Source organism: Rhinichthys klamathensis, unplaced genomic scaffold (genome assembly GCF_029890125.1).
Source record: "Rhinichthys klamathensis goyatoka isolate OS25496 unplaced genomic scaffold, OSU_Roscu_1.1 h1tg000303l_1, whole genome shotgun sequence".
Classification (NCBI taxonomy): domain Eukaryota; kingdom Metazoa; phylum Chordata; class Actinopteri; order Cypriniformes; family Leuciscidae; genus Rhinichthys; species Rhinichthys klamathensis.
In genome coordinates, this window is record NW_026606822.1 from 296,966 (window position 1) to 310,090 (window position 13,125).

General features: G+C 38.2%; 1 protein-coding gene across 2 annotated transcripts in view; it reads right to left on the reverse strand.

Annotated features, from left to right (window-relative positions):
- Window positions 1–10,217, reverse strand: part of grm4 (glutamate receptor, metabotropic 4) — a 135,327-nt gene extending 125,110 nt beyond the window's left edge. For both annotated transcript variants that reach the window (XM_056270561.1, XM_056270562.1), the window contains exon 1: window positions 9,690–10,217. In XM_056270561.1, the coding sequence (XP_056126536.1) occupies window positions 9,690–10,217 (528 nt within the window). The remainder of the gene's footprint in view (window positions 1–9,689) is intronic.
- Between the last annotated feature and the right edge of the window lie 2,908 nt (window positions 10,218–13,125).

Consider the following 13,125-nt stretch of genomic DNA (forward strand, 5'->3'; position numbering starts at 1 on the left):
AAAAGAGCAAAGGAAAAAAACAGAGCATACAACATTGAGAAGAAAAGAAGTAGCCGACTGCCATTACACGCAATCACACTTGATGTGCTCTCTACCAAACAACACAAGCACTTTCTGCCCTCATTCAACATGACAGGGACTACGGACAGATCAGTCTGTTTTGTTTTAAGAAGACATGATTCAGTCATTGAATTAGCTATATCACCCCAGGCAGATTTGCACTAATTCACTTTTACAAGGATGCACTGGAGACTTGGGAAAAGACTGGAATGGATGCAAAATCGTCAAGCAAAGCAGAGCAACCTGCTTCAATATCACAGCACTGCTGAATATACCCTGCCTACATGATTCTTCCTCATGCATTTCATATCTCATGAATTCTACAAGACTGATATTACAGGCTGATATTACATCAAAATATTACAGAATACAAAAAAAAGTGTATTGCTCTGAAGCTGCTCTTTTATATTCTGTTATGGAAATAAAAGAGTGACAAGACAACAGTGGCTCAATATAGCAAGATAAAGCTAACTGACATGGCGTCAGATAAGCCTAATTTGGTTTCAGACAAATTTCACATTAAAATATGTTTGCTGACAGACTTTGCTGTATTGGCAAATACGAGCACAGTTTGTACCATTAGGTTCACATACTGTAGAATAAAATAAGGTTACCATAATTGTATTTGAGCGCGTAATTCGTATTTTCATACCCAGTTCAGGTGTTTGTGAGACTGACAACCGCGTTCTCGTAAAATTTCACAAACTTATATTGGAAGAACACCCGTGTGAAGTGAACGTGAACGGAACCGCAAATCATACAATGCAACCGGCAATTGACTGTTGTGCTTTCATATATGATTCCGATAAGTTTCAGAATTCAGATACGCCGAAATTAGCTGTCTCACCTGAAGTTTTCGACCAAGTCTGTCTTCATCCGACGCGAATCCCCTCAGTTTTTTGGCCTGCATGCGCGCGACTCAAACCCACGCAATTCGGTCTCCACTCAAAGTAAAGCTGCCGTTGGTTCATTAAGTTCTGACGGGTGAACGCGCGCCTTCATCGACTTCGCATCAGATGCGATTTTCCAGTAGACGTTGCCATCTTTTATATTATTTATTTTAGTCACTGTCACTATTTAAACGTGATATTGCTGGATATTCGCTGCAATGGGGAGAAGAGAAAAGAGTTTGAATAGTAGCCTATGTAAAAGTGTTGTGTGAAATGGAACAGTTGAACTAGAAACTCTAAAGGACACTTGTGCCAGATTACTAGTTGTCTACAAGCAGGAGACAGTCCACAGACCAGTTCACACCATGAACGAGAACTAGCACCAATGGGTAGCACGTTCTGTTTATTGTAAAAGCTGTTTTTATGCTGCTTTAAACTCAAGAGCTCTTCAGAGAAGTTGAATTCTGACTTTTAAAAATCTCAATGTTCTCAATGTGAATCCAACTATATCTTTCCTCTGTATCCACTTCCCCATTCTCATAGAATTAAATGATTATTAAAACTAGTTTAGTGGAAAATTAAACATCATTATTTACTTACCCTCTTTTCCAAAAACTGTATGACTTTTATTCTTCAGTGAAACTAAGCTTTTGAAGAATTTGCACATGTATGATCCATTTAACACCAACGCTGTTAAGCACCAAAAATGACAAATAAAGCAGCATTAAAATAATCGTTAAATCTTATCAGTGACTTTGAATTAATGATGTCAGCTTCACAAAAGATTTGCTCTTTTTGGAGAACTGGTTGAACCGGTTCTTAAAATCGGTTGATTGATTCGTGAGTGAATCCATTCCGCTCAGTCCAATTTCTGAAACTAATCAAGTTCATTGAGCAGACTCGGTTCAAAAGAACAATCCTGAATCCAGTTTTTAATCACCTACAGTCAACGTACAATATGGTACCAATGGCTCCTACGTTGGACAGAGTTGGGTTAATGCAAACATTTCTAATAGCCTACCTCACACATTAATGCAAAAACCAGATGAGAAACTAGTGGGAACCTCTGAATAGGAAATTATGTTAAATTTGTCACTCCAATCTCTTGCAATAGAGTATTAGTTTGTGAGGTGGTAGAAACATGATCACACGCTGGGTAGGTGTAATTGAAAAATGGAGGCGCTCTTAGACGGAGAGCTATTACGATGTAACCCTCTTTGAGATGGAAGGCGATGTCAAATTGAACCTCTAAGCAAGCTACTCAAATGATGGCAAGTTTGCTTCAGAAATCAAAGAGACCCAGTGTGGTATTTTTCTGCAGGTGTGTAAAAGCCCCATCAGTCACACAGGAAGAGAGACTATTTATTTGCCATAACCTGTACTGAAAGAAAGCAAATTAAAGTAAATGGAGGCCTATTTAAAGCATTTGAATCTTCGAATACATGAAAGTTCATATATCACACATTGGCATGTAAATAGTTCAATTTACTGTGCTCTAAACAAATTATTAAAAAGATATAGAGAAAACTAAAACTCACTGATATCAGTCCCTTAGACCTACAATGTCAAGAAAAAACTCACCATAAACCAGAAATTTTATGAAAAGGTTCAATGCCTCAGATAACAATGTGGATCAATTGCAATTTTCCCGGTCTATAGGCCTAGCAATTGCCATTGTCTGGGTAAATTCAATGATTCATTTTAAATGTCAACATTGTGTGTGCTTGCATCTGCTCTCTCATGAAATGTGCTAGAAAATCTAACACCACTGAGTGATTGATAAGCAATAGACTATGTTGCATCACATTAGATTTGAGTTAATAGGAATTAATGGTAGCACTTTATTTTGATGGTCCCTTTTGAACATTCTGTTAAGTAACTTTGCAACTACATGTCAACTAACTCTCATTAGAGTATTGTCGTACATCTGCTTAATATCGGCTAACTTTTTATTGTGATGGTCCTGCAACAGACAATCTACTGACTATAAGTAACTTTGCAACTACATGTCAACATATTCTACACTGTAAAAAAAATCTGTAGAAATTACAGTATTACTGGCAGCTGCTTGCCAGTAACTTACTGTAGTTTTAAATTGATGTTATTTACTGGCAACAGTTTTTTCAAAGTTAAATGAACATTAAACATTAACAAGTCTTTATCTTTACAGAATAAAACTAAAATAACAGCCTCATGCAAAGCATTCTGGGAACCAAAATCTGAAGGAAAAAAAAAAACAGAAAAAGGTTGATGAAGATTTCTGGTTCGCAGAATGCTTTGCATTAGATTGTTATTTTATAATGTTATTCTGTAAAGACAAAGACTTGTTAATGTTTAATGTTCATTTAACTTTGAACAAACTGTTGCCAGTAAATATACATCAATCTAAATCTACAGTAAGTTACTGGCAAACAGCTGCATAACTACAGCAATTTTTTTACAGTGTATCCCTAACCCTACCAGTCTGCTAATACTCTACTAATACTCTAATGAGAGTTAGTAGACATGTAGGTGCAATGTTACTTATAGACAACAGAATGTGTTAAAGGGACCATCAAAATAAAGTGAAACCGAATTAATTTCCATAAATGCAGAGCAGTGCAGTGCCTTCAAGAATTAAAAATCCCTTAGAATTGTGTACTTAAAGATGAAGTGTCATTTATTTATTTTTTCGTTAAAAAAACTTTCTTTTATCATCCCAGCCAAACTATAACAAGACACTTTGACAGCATTCATAGGTTGATTTCCCCTAAAAAAAAAGTGTTTCCATCCTGTCGCCAAAGAAATTACACGCTTCCCCTTTTAGGTTTTAAATGTTGAAAGTTTTCCTCACTGAAACAGTTTCAAACAAATAGGTGAACCGTGCTGATTGTGCTCACATCCGCTTTGAAAACTGCTCTTTTTGCTTTCTCTTCCAACATCACTTCAAATATAGCCATCAGCAAGTTATTTGGTGAGAGCAGTCAGGTCAGAATCCTGGGTAGTAAGACATAAGAGGACAAAGAAACGATAATATGGAGGAAAAGAGAGCAATATGTCATGACATTTGAGTGAAAACAGACAGTGAGACAACAGCGTAAACAGGCCAGTTGAAGAGTGAGTGTTAACAATTGTTATAGCGACCCTTACCTGACTCTCTGAAACTCTTTATTGCTCACTGCAGCTAAAACAATCAAACATCCAGACAGACAAAACAACCATTGAGAGAGTTTATATCATGAATCGACTGTCCTCCTCAAAGTGTCTGGGCAGGAATTGAGGTTTAAAATGGAGGTGTAAAAACTCTCCAGACAATTACATCGCTCTCCAATTTAATAGCTAAATTGCAGGCGTAGCTGCAAACCATGTGGCATACACATTCACAGCCTGCATTCAAAGCACAACAACATTGATCAGTGATGTACGTGAATACAAAACTCAATGCCAAGCAGGCAGTGATTATTGTAATTAATTGAGGCTAATTAGCACCCTGAAAATGCTTTGAAACCATTGATCTTTTTTGGACTGAAAGTAAACATCTTCTGTTAATGTCAACACGAAAACGCCATTTGCAGCCCATTTCGACGCATTTATGAGTTAAAGGGGATATTCAACAAGAAAAAAAAATGTTGGGTGGGACATGATTTTACCTGTTGAGCATTGTTAGGATCAATAAAAGTGGTTTTGGGCATCATTGGAGGGGAGGGACTGAAAAAATATGACAGCAAAAGCCTTATACATTTTGAGATTTTTTCTTTGGAATAATGTGCACCCACGAATCATGCACGAATATGAATGTGTATTTAGGGTCAGTTTTGCATTCATGTTGACTTTAACACTAAAAAACAGTAGGGATAAATGACAATGCAATGTAAAAAATGCAATGTTTTGAGTTAATGATGTACATAAATTTGGACCAAACATATTAACAGTCTTTTCAGACAACAATATTGCTCAAATAAAATAGACTGGTGTTGTTTATTAGCATAGCCGTGAACCCAGGGCAGTTCTATGACCCACAATAGCAATTCTGATGGTCTGCCACAACATAAATTTTTAACAGACTGTTTGCATTAGACCAAGATAGTGGGGTAGTTTTGCTCGATAGCCATGAAAGTAAGAGACTCTGTAATAGCTAGTACATTATCAGTGGTGCAAACATCTAAAATGCTTCAGATAGTTTCATTTCAAGTGTTTTGGCACTGAAAATTCAGTGATCAATCCAAAACAAGCTTCCATTTTACTTCAACAATAAGAGATAACAAGAGGATGTGGCTGCAGAGTTTATGACAGCTGTTTGAGTTTGACTGAGCAACTCTCTTGTTAGATAAATGATACTGGCAAATTTCACAAAAACTCCAAACAACAGTTAGTGCTTTTTCTTTCAGATTCCAGCCTCTACTCTGAATGTGCTGTCGGATTTTTCAATACATACTGTAGATGTTGGGGAAGGGTAATTTGCTGCTTCTAGCTGCTGTTATGTAATGCTGATGTGAAATATTAATCATGAAAAGCTCAGAACTGCCAAATCTATGCTAGGGAAAGTGCTTTTTGTTAACCCCCTAAACTGCATGCAGGTGGCAGACCTTCCATCTTGAGGGTGTTCTTGCAAGAGTATGCAGTTTTCTTTCTCCCCGGTGTTTGCGTGTGTGCATGTTTGAGGCTGTGGGCGATGGTTGTGTGTGCATTTGCGTATGCAAGTATGCATTTTTCCTGTTCCTCAGTGCTTCGGATTCTATAATTGAAAACTAGCAAAATGCAAGCAAAGGGCCAATAGCTGCATCTGGCCTGAGACATGTTTAAATTCAGGGAGACTGTCTGGAGCAAAAAATGCTTTTTGCTGATGCACAATTTTTTTTACTGCCTTGGGTAAGCATACAGATGTGGCAGATATTTACCGTTTTTTTTGTTTTGTTTTTACATTTGTTTTACTCTGTAATGCACACAGGCTCTTATTGCACTAAATAAAAATGTGCTGAGGCAGTACCTGTTCTATGGTGCTATATTCAATGTCTGGTTGAAAAAGTATAGCTGAAAAGTTATTTACAGTGTATTTAGTAAGAATCGTGAAAATTAAGTAACATCTTTTCAATTACTTATCACATTTTAAACAACTGGTCCTGAATTTGATTGGTCAAGCAGCATTCCAAGGGTGCTGGTTAACAGTCCAACAACATTGTGCTTTTTCACTGTTTGATTTTTTTCAGTGACTTTCATGTCGTCTTTCTGTATATATTTGTATTTTTAATGCTGCTAACTTCACATCGCAAAGTTTCTGGATTGACAACCGTATTTAAATGCATGATTGAATCCGATTGACAGTTATGACCATATGGACAGAACAAAAACAAATTATTTAATGAATAAATAGGATAAGTTAATATGCTTTGTATTAGCATAACTGCTTCTTTGCATTTCATTTGGATTTATTGTTAGTACTATGGGCTCACAGATCACATGGATAGGGTTAGGGTACTTTTGTACTGTGTGTGAATGATCGTGTTCATCTGCCTCCAACAAAGACCATTTTTGAACCAAGAAAACCCCCGGATTGTTATTCATCATGAGGCGTTGTTACTGTCATTGCTTTATTACTTAAGAATTTTATGGGTTTTTTTTCTAAAATAGCTTTGAGCTAATAAGCTAGCTTTTTAAGCTAAGCTAGCATCATTAACCAGCTCCATATGTTCAGTTTTACTGACACACCAAGCTTGCTCAGTAGCTCAGCTGGTACAGAATTGTACTTGTGATGCAGAGGGCTCGGGTACGAATCCCATGAAAGAGGAATCACAATAAAAGAGCTCGAAGACAAGAGTTTAAAAACAAGATAAAACACTGTGGTTACGATTGCGTTTTTATGTCACATTTGCTTTTGTTAACACTATCGGGTAGGTTTTAGTTGCCACTCACCGGACATTTCAATTCAGAACTGAGGTGAAACGTGCAAACTCCAACCTAATAAAAACGTTGCCATATTCCCGTTCATCTGTTTCGGAATAAATTAAACACGCTTTTAGCGCCACTCACTGGGCATTTCACTTCGCTAGTGTGCCTCTGGAGATCAGGGGAGTGAGGTTTACCTGCACAGTTCTCACTAGCTGGCCTCCGTTATATAGCCGACAAATGTGGCTTTCGGAGAGCACAGCCCTCAAAATTAGACCCAGCAAGTGACATTTATTTACTGAGCGAGTCATTGAATCAAAAATAGTCAAGTTTAGTGTAGTTTACATAGTAGTTTTTTGAGCTGTTGTGTAAAAGCAATATAAATGTTTAAAATATCTACATATACTTTATACAATCGCAATCTCACTTGTCAAAGTGTATATTTATGTAAATTTATGTAAAAATACAGTTTTTAGTGCAAGCTTAGCTAAGGAAAACAATTGTATTATATGAATTCATATTTTTTTATGGCTGATTTATAAATGTAATTTGACAGGCAGCTTTTACCATTCAAGTAGATAGTAGCATTACCTAACATGCCTGCCGAGAGACCTGACTTGCCTCAAAGGGACTTTGTATGTACCACAGTACTGAATGATTACACACTCTGGTACTTCAAAGAAGACCATGATATTACTACAGTACATGATCAGAATTCCATGGTAATGCTGCCATGATACTTTTTTTTGTCAGTGAGGACTCTCAGGCTAATCCAACATTTTTCAGTCAAATGAAAACATCCCTCTTACCATTTCTTTTTTTACACATTGTACTTTGATGGTCAGCATGAAAAAGCTGAAGCCATTATCTAAGTGGATTATGAAAAGATTCCATCATCTCCGACTGAAACCTTTTTCAGGCTTTCCGGTAAAATAGCTCTGAAGATTCTGGAAGGAACGGGCACATGTTGTAGATGAGTAAAGGAAATTGCGAATAACTGGGAGAAACAAGCCATATATGCGTAGTGCAGGACCGTGTGGTTTATGAGTGAGGTGCATCTTCATTAACTGCAACTGAGGTGGGCAAGGCTAAGATAGATGCAGTTTGTACTTTTGAAAGAGAAGCTCTTGTAAAACAGTTGATCTGAAGATCCTAATAAGAGGGTTTGCACAAAAGCACTCAGTGAATTTATAAGCGTACGAGCTCAACCCGCAGCGAGGACTCCCCAGTTGCCCTGTTGCTGCACCTGCTGCCTCTTTTTCTCAATAACACCAGTGTTTTTGCTGTGAGCTTTAAATGCGCTTATATCAGCACTCGTGCTCGAGGCCTGTCATCTCCACGCACTGCTGCTTAGTTTCCTCCGCCTGCGATCTGTCTTTGATCACAACTCTCTGGCTGATGAATGGCACCGTGTAGTCGGCATTTCAGAGGGTAAATATCCATTAAACGTTGGGCATCTGTCTCTGGGCGGCCTGGCTGAAGAATGAATGAGAATCAGCCTCGCTGATGCCAGGTCAGTGCTATTCTGAGCTAAACATTGAGTCCTGCATTATTCATATTCCTCCGCTGTGAACAGATGCAAATCTGATCTCCAAATTCAAACAAATTTTTTTTTAACATAACCACAGTCCCCTGCAAAAGGGAGAGGTATTTGATCTCTTAAGTTGAAGAGTGCATTAACGTATGCAAGCAGAGAGCTTCTTCAATGGTTAACCTTGAGCATAACAAACTCTTATTGTCAGGTTGATGTTCACAATTCACAAATTCAATTAACAATTCATGCATTACATATAAAAGACAAGACACAGTACATCTTGTTAAACCCATAATCCACATTACCCGTATCCCATATTGTATGTTAACTGCATGTTCGTGGGTGCAAAACTATTTTAATTTGCATATTCAGATTATCCCCCCAAGGTGATCATCAAAGTGTGAAAGTGTGCAGTTAAATTTCATCAATGAAGAATTACCCACCTCCATAACAATGTGAAAAGAATCAAATCTTGAAGACTGGAAGTGCAGTATCCTAATTCGGAAATCTCTCTCAACTGTTTATCTCATCAGTTTAATGTAGTAAATATTGAGTTAACATTTGTTTGGAAATGAGCCATGTGTATGTTATCACACATGAGCCTTGCAATTTGCACAGAATGAGTTTAGGAATGCTACTGACTTTGTTTGGTCATGGCTAAGTGAATGTAAGAACCCTCAGATTGCTTTCTTATCAATTATACATTCACTGGGATAATGCCACTCTGCTTACCAAAGGAGAATGCCAAACAGCAGGAAAGGAAAGATGCAGACGCAACAGCGACAAAATCCAATCTCACACATCAATGTATTCATTTCAAACCTGTGAAAAGACCAGTCTCTAGCATGTTTTATTTTTCAAAGCTGGTCCAGTTGTGTCCAAACCAGGCTTCTTCATTTCCAGCAAGACCTCCAAAATACCAATTCAATTTAGTCAACCGGCCTTTTTCATCATGTCATTAACATTAGCCCATTATATTTTGACTGAAATGGCTACTGCAACAGACCAAACTTTAACCAATAACTATAACAAACTAAATAAATATTTATTTATCCATTCATAATTTATTATTTTCTATTTTCGTAATTCATTTATCAAATAATTTTCTTAATTTAATTCCCAAATTTTATAATTGTATTACTTTATATCTATAATACAATAGCAGATAAGGATACTAAAGCGTTTGAAACTATTAGTCCTTTCATCAGTAATTTCGCTGACACTTTAGGTCAGCGCAAAACCAGCCTGAACCAGCATGGAAATTGAGTTCCACCATGATCAAGTTCAATCCAAATCCACAGCAAACATAAACCCCAAACATTACTGTATGATAATGCATTTACCTTAAACAGGCGGAGGATATTAGCCACCATTATAGACACGGAACTGGACGACGCTCCGATGACACCCACCACCCTTTCTGGCTTGGTAATGATGGGCGATCCACCACCTTGGCACTTCACATCCGTGCCGTCCTTTTCGATGAGCGCCTGGACAAAAGTAAGAGACTGCTCCAGAGCGTGAGTGTCCCGTGAGCATGTGTCCAGAATGCGGGCCCCCAGCGTGATGTTTGGGAGTAGTTCGTGGTCATTGTTGATGCGGTCCAAAGCAAAGAGCATAGCTTCCAGACGATGGATCCCCTTTTCCTTTTTTAGCTCACCGCAGGGTTTCCCCTCATGACCCCGAGCATGAACTGGAAACAGGCCGCCCAATGCAATGTCCCCATCAATCCGGATAGAGTTTAGATGCGTGTGGCCTGGACCTTTGGGCTTTGCAGCCAAAACAGTCAGGAAGAGGTAGAGAAGAACCAATGTTGAGGCCTGACAGTGACGGTTGGTCCATCCAACCATTTTGCCCATGGCTGAAGACATTGTCTATTTTTGGATCTGAGATGTGTCACAACTGAATTAATGGGTCAATGGAGGCACCCTTTCACACGGCACAATCTTTTAAAGTTCATAGTTATGTCACGTTTCGATGCATTTGTAATTGAATGGAATGCTCATCGGGTTCTTTAGGCAGCAGTTCTGAGTCAATCCGCTTTATCTCCCGTCAAGGAACTTCCTCTGGGTTCCTTTGATGAGATTAAAGGTTTACCGTACGTCTTTGGTCCCTTGGTCCCTCTAGGTTTCCAATTGCCTTGTCTCCTGGTGGAGGAGGTTGGGGGTCTTGTGCTGCCAACACAAATCTTCACCCACCTGTGAGCGCCTTTCTGGAAAAAAAAATCGGAAGAAAGGAATGAGTTAGCACCAGAGAATCCAACCTGATCTCACGACCAATTCGTCCGAATTTGACGAGTGATTAAAAGATGGCTAATTTGTAACAATTCGTACGACCTCAATCGTACGAATTAGTACGATTTTTGCTAAAACGTACATATTTGACGAGTTGCCCAATTCGTATGAATTCGTACGAATGACCTACCCCTGACCCCGCCCCTAAACCTACCCATCACGTGGGTTTAGACAAATCGTACAAATTCGTACGAATGAGGTCGTACGAATTCGTACGAATTAGCCATCTTTTAATCACTCGTCAAATTCGGACGAATTGGTCGTGAGATAGCGTTGGAGAATCTGTGTCAGTGTGGGCATTGCAGGACTTGTGTTCTTTTCCTTAAAATTTCCTTTGCAGCATCTCATTAAAAACCGCTTTCTTACTGAAAACTCACTTGCTTTTTCTCACATGCACCCCCTCTCTCTCTATAGTTTGAATGCTATGGGCTCCCAAGGTCGAGAGAAATATGCTTTGGCTCCCACATGTCTCTTTTCAACATTCTGAATGAAGGAGCTGAATTCCAATGAAGAGCTCCTATCCAGAGAGAGGAAGAATTATCTATGTAATGTGATGTTTTCGTTTAGTTTTTTTTCGCCCCATCTGAAATGACAAACTCTGATAAAAGAAATAAATTTGGTTGATGAAAATTGTTATGCATACTGACATAAAGCAAACCGTTTAATCCTTTCCCCAACGGTCACCGCAGGATATTCAAAGTTCTCGGAATGGATTGTTACTTTGGCAACCTCGAGGTCATGATTTAATTTAAGAACTGAGATTTAATTTGTATGACACTGATCTCGACGTGGGGACGAGTTATCTCCCACAACTTTGACAGACACTGTTATCATTACTCCCCTTAATCGTTGCCTAATTGGGTTAAAATTTGCATACGGGAATTTTACAACAGGCTTTTTTTTTTCAGTATGCACGTGCGTACATTTGAGTTGCTGAGTCTTTTAAACTCTGAAAATTTTGTTTTAATGGTGAGTTTCAAATACGGCAAATTTTTCTAGCCATATTTTTAATGCCTACACAATATCGTTATCATGCACCATCGTGATTCACTGCTTGACTTGTTCTCACCTCCTCCAGCACTCTCTTCCACTTCAGGTGTATATTTCTTTTTCTTTCTTTTTTTCAGAGTCAAGCATAGCATTAAAAACTTCCTTTATTTACAGTACTTCATTTTTTAAAATGATCATCAATTACGGTCTTGCATACTTAAGAATACTGTGCATTTCTTTAAACATTGATGCAGTTTAAACAATTATTTCCAAGCCTTGATCGCTGCAAATCTTTTTTTGCACCGTTTCGTTCAAGTCACTTATTTACAAGGTGAATGAAAAAGCTCGGAAATTCTCTTTTATGCCTTTGTAAGTTCTAACTGACCTGCTCTCATTCTATCTAGTGTTTTTTTTTTTTTATCTCTTTCACTCTTTCCACCTCCTCTCCTATTAGTACACTATACGCTGGCTCCACACTTCTCCTCCAGTGCACAGGCACTTCAAAGAATTACAACAGGGCTTCTGAAGTGACTATGAAATGCTTTTTCAATGTTGGCAAATGTGCTTTGATATTAAAGAGTTGAACTGGGGAATCCTTCCTTTGGGAAAAGAAGTTCGTGAGAGAGACCACGGTGAGGCTTGAAGCACATGTTCCACTCTCCCACGCTCACAGCTAAGGGAAACATTGCCAAACACGTGAGAGATGGAACGCAGCCTAGATTCAAAGGTGTTTGTCTTGAATGGTGTTGTTAACAGTGTTGAGGAGTAACTAACTAAAAGTAGCAATTCTACTAACTCAACTACATTTCTCAGTATTGTGTCAATAGCTCGGTTATTTTATTGTTTATAGTATAGTGTCATGGCTTTTCTTTTTAAATACAGCACATGGTACCTAGTATGACAAAATGCTATATTTTGTTCCACGTGCATCCACAAAACAATTCTCAGGGTTTAGCTTGACTGTATGGCTTAAGTAAATTCTGAGTAGTTATAGCTTAGGAAGCTACCGCATCAAGTAACTTCCCCAACACTGGTTGATTAACTCCGTGTGATTTTTTAAGGAGAAGCCAAGCTTGTTAGGTGACTGTTGACCCATATGAAGCTGTCAGCATGATCTGCGATCATTGCTGTGATTTGCGGGGAGTGTCAGCCCTACCACAGAAGTTAATTTAATTCATTAGTTAAAGTTAATTGACACTGCATGGCTGTCTGAGGACGTAATGGAGACATAATAAGCGCTGAGAGTTTTTTATCAGCAATAGGCTTGGAACCGATAGTGGATAACAGCAATTAGATTGTTTGCTCTTTTTGGGGTAATGTTCAGTTAGGCTATATCAGATCTGGAGTGCTAGAAACAGTTTGGTCTATTTAATTAGAAATTTCTGAATCATTGAAATGTTAAAACTTGATTGAAGTTCACATCTAGCGTTAAAGAGGTAGAATTTAAACCACCTTTAAGGCTTGTGTTTTTAAACTTGTTTTTAATCATTGATTT